The sequence below is a fragment of the Argentina silus genome, assembly GCF_951799395.1.
Source record: "Argentina silus genome assembly, chromosome: 11".
Classification (NCBI taxonomy): Eukaryota; Metazoa; Chordata; class Actinopteri; order Argentiniformes; family Argentinidae; genus Argentina; species Argentina silus.
The window spans coordinates 9643168-9652245 of record NC_139665.1 but is presented as its reverse complement, the minus strand read 5'-3'; the positions used below and the strand labels follow the sequence as shown (position 1 = coordinate 9652245).

The 9078-nt window shown below is 43.7% G+C and overlaps 1 protein-coding gene across 1 annotated transcript in view; it reads left to right on the top strand.

Moving 5' to 3' along the window:
• Positions 1-6887: 6887 nt before the first annotated feature.
• LOC310811902 (coronin-2B) overlaps positions 6888-9078 on the top strand; it is a gene marked incomplete at its 5' end in the record, with an annotated part of 10449 nt that continues 8258 nt past the window's right edge. Inside the window, one exon of the mRNA XM_083680247.1 lies at positions 6888-7088. Within this exon, the coding sequence (XP_083536373.1) occupies positions 6888-7088 (201 nt within the window). The remainder of the gene's footprint in view (positions 7089-9078) is intronic.

Here is a 9078-nt window from a genome sequence, read left to right as displayed (position 1 = left end):
AACAGAACATGGCTCCATCCATGCCTCCAGACCTGGCTCCTGTCTGCCCAGGGCCATTGACCCATCCCCATGAGGACTGGCCTAATAATGCATAATAATGCAAGTCCCTATGTTGTCCCTATGTTGTGTATTCTAATGCTTTATGCTTAGCAAATGAAATATGAGAATGTTCATAGGCAGTGTTACTGCAGACTATAACCAACGATATGTGGTGACGAGAGAGATGGACTTTTGACATAATGAGCTTGATATAACAATCGTGAGAAGTCCTAATTGAGGGCTTTTAATGTCATGACACAGACATTGCTATTTCATTTCACGCTACATGGAGTAGAATCTTGTAAAGGACTAAAGATGTGAAAGACGGGTATTTTCAAGCATGCGTGCGCACACACACACACACACACACACACACACACACACACACACACACACACACACACACACACACACACACAGTGTGTGCACGTACTGTACACTACATAAAGCCATTCTTGCCTTGTCATTCTCTGCCACCCTATTCAAAACATTTCTCAGGCCATTTCCGCCTCAATGCAAGAATGTCACACTTCTAGTGAAAGTCACCATGTGTCCGCTGGGAGAGGGAGAGAAACGGCAGCCAGAATAACCAGTAGGGAATTCCAATTCCTGTGATATTTTGCAGAGAGAGTGAGAGAATGTCATCGCAACTAATTCTGCATCCATGTCATCCAGGAAGGACGGAATAGCTAATGGGCCTTTGCAGCCTCACAAAGCCTGCTCTACAGGCAGCCTCTAGAGCCACAGTCTCCCCTCTAGCTTCCTTTTATGCTCTTTGTCAGAGATTCTCCGGTTTTCTGAGTTCTGACTTCCGTGATTGGCAGCAGAGGGGAGAGAACATTCATACACACCAGCGTATCCATACCCACTGAGTTGAAATGTGGCAATTTTACAGATGAATACTGAAATCTTTGGCCTCTGGAACCTGTTATACTGTATGGTTGTTGAACCGGAGAGTGGAGCTGCCAATGTAACAGAGACTTTAGTCTCACTGTTTGAATGGAGAGTCTGGCGGCGAACCATCATGCAAGTTGGAGCTGGGAAACGGAGCATCCGGTGAATTTTTTACAAGCGCCACGGATTCGGCAATATGATGGTGCGCCACACAGATCACCTGCAATAGGATGGCATCGAAAAACATATTCAGCTAACTCGATGTTTTCATTGTAATGCGGGGTAGAAGTTGTAAACACAGGGCGGGGCAGAAGGATAGGGGCGTCTCCTGCAGCTCAGGCAAACACATTAGGGGGGTGGAGACTCCCTGACCACTCCCCCTCCCCAGCGTTTACTTCCTACACCACCAAAGAATCTCAATCGAGAAATTTCGAGTTTCACTCACAATTGTTTGTCCTTGAGTGGTACACAGATCCATGACACGATTGAAATGATCAAAGAGAGGAAGGGAGGGAGAGAGAATGAGATGAGAGAAAAGAAGAGAGAGAGAGAAAAGAGAGAGAGAGAGAAAAGAAGAGAGAGAGAGAAGAAGAGAGAGAGAGAAAAGAAGAGAGAGAGAGAGAAGAAGAGAGAGAAAAGAAGAGAGAGTGAGAGAAAAGAAGAGAGAGAGAGAGAGAAGAGAAGAAGAGAGAGAGAGAGAGAGCAGTAGTGACTGGAGGCTAGGTGTGGAAAAGTCAATAAACACAATGTGTTCTCTGGAGTGCTCTGCCCTTGAGCCACAACACACACAAACACTCACGCACATGCACACACACACACACACACACACACGCACACACACACGCACTGTACACAAACAATAAACAAGCCATCACCACCATCCTGCAGGGGTATGGAGTCCTACAATGAGACATTGACTGGGGGCCATCCAATCCCCAGCCCCCTACAAGCCCGTAGAGGCATGGGATGTATATATACAGAACTGCATCTGCTCTAGCATAGCATCCACCTGCAGCAATGGTCCAAGCTGTCTCAAACTGCTCACGATCCACATAAAGAGACCTCTCTTAAGAGACCGGGAGCCCTTAAGAGATCAGTCAGGCTCCAAAACTGCATATTTAATGGGTAGTGAATATTAATTCAATATTCGTGCAGGGACTGTATCAAAAGACTGAAGCAACACACAAGACATTCTCGATGTGCACGGTGACCAATTATCATGTAGAAACAAAATCACACTGGAATACTAGTGGAAAGACAGTCATCCTCTTGCACATTAATAATGACTTATTTTGCAATATTTATAGCATCTAATTACTCAGGGCTCTGTAGAGGAGTGTGAGCTGTTCAAATGGGAACACACACTAATAGGATACTGTAATTGAACTGAGGGTATAGCAAGTGAGCACCATGTACCTAGCCTATCATAGACATGGCATTGGTTATCACTGAGCCATAATCAGACGAAATTACCAGACTACAAGAAGTAAATAGTATTAGAAATTATTATTTTGGGCTCAAAAGCCACGCATACTGCTAATATCAGCCTGGCAGCATTGACAGTACAGACACCCCATTCCTCTACGGGCGTGTTTTTAAATGTGTTTTAAAACTGATTTAGAGAGAGACATGCTTATGGACTGAGTGTGGGAAGGATATCGTCAGCAGTATTTATATGTTCCTCTCTCTGCTGTGGCTGTATCACCATTGTTGCATCAATCTCATCAGCCATCCGATTCATGATGATTTTTATTGCCATCAAAAGGTTTTATCCGTCTGAGTTCCTGCATTGAAAATAAGATGAGAGTGGAATGAATGTGGAATGAATGTGCTCTTCAATGTCCTGATGATGATGATGATGATGACAAGTCTTCTATACCTTCTCTGCACAGAATTCTAATCTTGCCGTTTGTATTGAGTATCATCAGTCTGGTGGGTGAATCTCTCCATTTCTTTTGAAGGATTCTGTTATCATTGAAATGAAACAATGAATACTGTTCATCATGCGAGAGAGAGAGAGAGAGAGAGAGAGAGAGAGAGAGAGAGAGAGAGAGAGAGAGAGAGAGAAGAAGAGAAGTCCTTAGGCCTGTGATAAGAAGAGAGGTGGGAAAGAAAGGCTGGAGGGAGGGAGGGAGGGAGGGAGGGAGGGAGGGAGGGAGGGAGGAGGAGTGGCGGGGGAAAGAAGGAGGATTGGAGTGAACCACAGGGGGTTCTGGGTACCAGCCAGGAGGGTCTTGTGATTGGTTGGAGTGATGGGGCTGCAGGGTTCAGGAGAACAGACACACACACACACACACACACACACACACACACACACACACACACACACACACACACACACACACACACACACAAAACAAAAAAACACTCCAATACACAGTAAACAGACCAATGGGCTACTAAATAAGCTGAACACTGACCTTTTACTGCACAAAGACCCAGCCTTACCTCCTAACTGGCTCCATTAAATCACAGCGAATACATTTAAGGTCGAAATATGTGCTTTTGATACTGGCTATTTCTTCTCCTTGTTTCCTTCTTCGACACAGTTTACCACTTACTGCTCACCTTTCTGCAATAGAAAAGTTAATAGTCTGTAACAAATAAATGACTTTACCTTACCTTATCCTACCTCAACTTACCTGACCCTACAACACTGCCGCGCTCTCAGAGAAGTGTTGCTACGATACTAGCTAAGATGAGTTCAGGTTGCAGTGCTTGAAAAAGAAGTGTATAGAAAATAAGATTGTAGTGCATTATCCTGATCTCCTGTTCTCATCTTCCAGAGACCTTGCCAGAGAACGACCAAACGACTAACCATCCTGCAGAAAATGCCATGTAAACAAACGGGTAAATGTTATTGACGGAACATGCTCACTGGTGTTATCTTACATTGACCAAAGAGAGCCCACGACGAGAGGAGGGCAGAGAGACAGAGGGAGCGCTAACCGCTTCAGGGCTGCATGTGTCTTGGGCTGGTGTGGGGAGGGGAAGAAAGAGGGAGAGTGGGAGAGAGAGATTAGAGAGGGAGGGGTATCCAACAGTAGGAGGAGAAGGAGAGAAGAGGACTTGAGGGAAGAGAGGGAAAGAGAGGGGAGGAGAGAGACAGATGAGAGGGAACGAAGCAGGGCCAGCAGACCGAATGTTGCAAGCTACTGTAGGAGACTCTGGCAGCTCTCTCAAGGAGGGCGTTTGTAATCTGAGAAGGCCTGACTATCAGTGGCTATAGTGTTACTACAGTATACACCACAAAGGTAAGATACCGCTTTCACTAAGGGGGATTGGATGGATAAATACGTAGACAGCTAGATATGGATGGTTTTGTTGGAGAGGGGCATTTCCTAACCTGTCAAGGCTGTCAAAGTGATGTCCTCTGACCTATGCAGTAAACTGTGTTGTACTCAGAGTGTTCTCTTGGACTGTGGAATAGAGAATGCACAGGGAGTGTTAAACATCATGCTAGCAGTAGAGGCTAAGCTGTAAACTCACTGCCACTGTCAGTGAGACACTCACTCAGTCTCTCACACACACACGCGCACACGCGCGCACACATACGCACACACACACACACGCGCGCGCACACACACGCACACACACACACACACACACACACACACACACACACACACACACACACACACACACACACACACACACACACACACACGCTATACACTGGTGACAAATGAATGAAGGTCCTTGTGGGGGAGAACTCAGTGTCAGTGAGTCTGTCGAAAGTTCCCCAAGGCCACATTCATTTTTAAACAAGACAGCATTTATGCTCATCCTCCAACATGTGTTCAGAAGCATCTCTCTCGCTGTGCTATTTTTGGGTTGTGTGGATGGGGGCAGAAGTTGTGGTCGTAAGATTAGTTACTGCAGCAGCAGGTGATGGAGATGGATTGAGGTGCAAAAGCAGTGTAACGTATACGCAGGGCTGGAAGTGAAAGACTGGATACAGAATATTGGACAAAAATACAAAGACGACAAAGAGAAGACTTCAAAAACAAGAACGAAACGGCCAAATACACCCGTGGTTGTGCTGACTGGTTAGTTGTGCCAGATCACCCGTGCTGGGAGCCAGATGTAGACAGTTGGGAGACAGACAGAGACGGAATGGCCTGGGGTTCTTGGGATGTCTCTATTTGCACGCACGCACACACACACACACACACACACACACACACACACACACACACACACACATACACACGCATGCACACACACACGCACACAAACACTGTCTCCCAGAACAATGCTGGGATTGAATGTTGGGATGATGTCACTGAGTGACAGTACCGCTGATCTGATGTCCGTCGTAAATCTCCTTACTCAAGCACTTCCGCTCTGTCTATTCCAGTCTCACACTGTCGAGGATCCTCATAGCGCAGAGCTAGGACATGCTTGCTGTCCACAAATGCTTATCATCAACATTAGAATGACCTTAGATCAGTGTCTGTAAGGCAAACCTCAAAATTCATCCTCCTCCACTTCCTCAACTCTTTCTCAACCCAGCTCTAGACATGGAGTTGGGTCCAGTGTGACCCTGTAGATATCTATCTATCTCTCTCTCTCTCTCTCTCTCTCTCTCTCTCTCTCTCTCAAGCTGCAAAGCAGGAATCTAGTCAATACATTCTTGTGGGCAGCGACACACAGAAATAGTGGTTTGTGAGTTTTATGAGAGAGTTAACCACTTCCCTCTGCGATGAAGTGAATGGCTCTCAACTGTGGCTAGCTCACTGTTTTACAAGGATTTGTGAGCCAAAACTATCTACGTGTCAGTGAGTAAACACTTCACATGAGAAACCTACTTACAAAGGTTCATATCAGACTCATTATTATTTGTGAGTCACTTGCAGGGCTGCGTGTGTGGGTGTGTGTGTGTGTGTGAGAGAGAGAGAGAGAGAGTGTCTCACTAACAGTTGCACTGAGGTTACAGCTTAACCTCTCTTTTTTTTATTATTATTATTATTTATGAGTCACTTCCTCAGAAATATAGTAGAAATGTCGTAGATACAGTGCCTTCGGAAAGTACTCAGACCCCTTCACCTTTCCACATTTTGTGTGTTATAGATTCAATTTAAAATGGATCAAATTCAAATAATTTGCCATGAATCAACACACAATACCCCAGAATGACAAACAAATATATTAATTCCAAATTTACATTTGGAACATAACTATTATCCTTGCATTAAGATGGACTCAGTTCAACTTATTGAGTGATTTGTTGATGACATTGTTGCATTTTAGCTAATTTTAAGTGTCATAGCAAAGGGTCTGAATACTTATGTACACAAGATATTTCAATTTTAATAAATTTACTGACATTTCTAAAAAAACTGATTTCGCTGTGTCATTCTGGGGTATTGTGTGTGGATTCATGGCAAATTATTTTAATTTAATCCATTTTAAATTGAGTCTATAACACAACAAAATGTGGAAAAAGTGAAGATGTCTGAATACTTTCCGAAGGCACTGTATCTATATTGGCATAGGTACCAAAGTCGTTTTTTTTACGGTTGACACACTGGAGTAGTCTCACACCCATGACTAACATAGGACTTGATTTGACTTGACCCCCATCTGTGAAATGTCTTATCATGACAACACAGACAGACTGAACCACTCGGTGACCATGGGGGTGGGCAGTGGGGATTGTGTCTTTACCAATGCTGATTTCTAAGTGCAAAATGTAACAACAGAGCTCCACAGATCTCCATATAACCTCATATAATGTGTGAAATGACTCCTCCCTCCCCTAGTGTGAAATGATGTTCCAGTACATAATGAGTCAACTCAGCAATTCCATGTCTTGTATACCTACTCATATTCAAGTTGAAGTTACCAGACTGGTAACTTTGTGTATAGGCACACAACTTAATTAGCAGACTGTGTTGGAAGTGACAGAAACAACTGATAAAACACCTCTTTTTTTCCCCCTTCTATGTCAGATGTCATGGCGTCCGACATACCGAAGCTCCAAGTTTCGAAACGTGTACGGGAAAGTCGCCAACCGAGAGCACTGCTTCGACGGCATCCCCATCACTAAGAACGTCCATGACAACCACTTCTGTGCTGTCAATGCCAAGTTCCTGGCCATCGTCACGGAGAGCTCTGGTGGAGGGTCCTTCATCGTCATCCCCGTCTCCCAGGTAACCACTGCTGCAGGGTTCAACAATCTCAAACTGTAGTGCTCTCTCTCTCTCTCTCTCTCTCTCTCTCTTTTTCTCTCTCTCTCTCTCTCTCTCTCTCTCTCTCTCTCTCTCTTTGTGCTATACTCTCACATTTGATTGTCAGATATAGTCCATCACAATTTGATTCATTTAACAGATATACTGTCCATGACTAATAAAGTCAACTATATTGCGTACATGAATTTGCAACAGTTAACAGAAATATCATACTTGCTTGAATCATTGACCAATATAAAGATGTAGACTAGTTCTTTCATGACTTACAGCAGAGAAGAAGGCCCTTCAACAGCTAAACAACGCTCTTTTATATCACATCCAGATTCCAAGGCCAAAGCTGCAATCATGATGAATTACCACTTAAGGCATATTAATGCGCACACGATTTGAACTCAAATACCCCCGAAAGGGCATGGTTGTAATGCACCGTGTGTAGCTTTATACAGATTTCCAAAGTATGGACTCTGGACTGTAGTGGAAAATGTGTTTTTTTTTTCTACAGAGGATTCTGGTCCTAATTAATCCAATGATCCAATAATGGGAGTAGCATTGTATGATGCATGAGCTGTATTGTATGTTTTATTGTTCTTCTGAGGAAACATCAAAGCAACCCCCTCAAGAGCAGCATTGGACAGTCATGTGAGGTTATCCTTCCATCAATACTCCATATTCTGTAGTAATCCATTTAATTGTCTCCTGTAGATATTGGTTTTCTCTAAAGATTCCTCTTTGTATGACAACTGATCATAGTTTTTAGCCCTAATAGTCAGTACACTAATATTCATCCCTGTATCTCAAATGTATCACTGTATTTGACAGAAACAGAATGTATCAAAACAAATAGTTTTGAACTGATTGGACAAACAGGTTTAAATGGGCAATCCGTAATTGGCACACACATATTTTCTTTGTACTTATTTATTTATTTTCTTAAATATATTATACATAGTCTTTGATTATTGAAGAATATAACATATTCTCTTGAGCTTGTTTCAATCCCAAATTGTACATTCCCAGATTGATAATCGGAATTGATGCTAGTGAGGAAATATGTCACTCATTGCACTGTAACGCGTGTGTATACTGAGTCCAGCAAATCAAATACATTTCCAGGGTACTCTGTGCCTTTAAGACAAACATTGCAAAGGTACTTCAGCCTCTCTTGGCTCCAAAGCCTTATAGACTGAATGCAGGCCAAATTAAACGATTCCCAGAGAGCACATTACGCTGAGTAGTCTTAGTACACTGTAGGCCACAGTGAAGAGATGCAGTATCAGCGTTGGAGGTGGTTTGAAGACCACTCTTGCATATAAGTGTCTTTGCCTGAGCCATACAGTCTGAACATGCCTAGACTGTAGCTTAGCGGGCTAAGGCGATCTTGTGCAGGTATGCAGGAGCCCCAGGTTGGAACCCTGGTGGTACCACAGCAGCACTGGTTTCCCTATACATCAAAGTGATGTGGGCTTAGCTTCTGACATGTGAATGAAGCCAGGTCACAGGGGATGACACTGCACTGTATGTGAAACACTGTAGGCAGGGTACAGCCCATTGAGTTTGATTTCATTCAACTGAGTCTAGTGTCTGATTGTCATGATATCTGTCTCTCTCTCTCACATACAGACAATATCATGATAGTAGAGTCATTTTAAACATATACTGTATGTGGCCCTGAAGAGTCTTAACATCCACAGTCCCACTGTTGCAAGCCAAGTAGCCATGTCCTAACCCTCTGAACCATAGCAGGTTTACATACAGTAACTGTAGCAGTCATTGCATTGAAGTTTGATGTTTAATTTGAGGTAAAGTCAGAGAGACTGGGGTGCGGAGAGGAGAACTGCAGCTGGTACAAGCGAGTGTAAAAATAAATCTCTCTGGAAACACTTTCTCTAATTAAGAAAAGCAGTTAGGAAGGGAGAGGGTGGGTCAGCCAGACCCACTATAATGGAAGGAG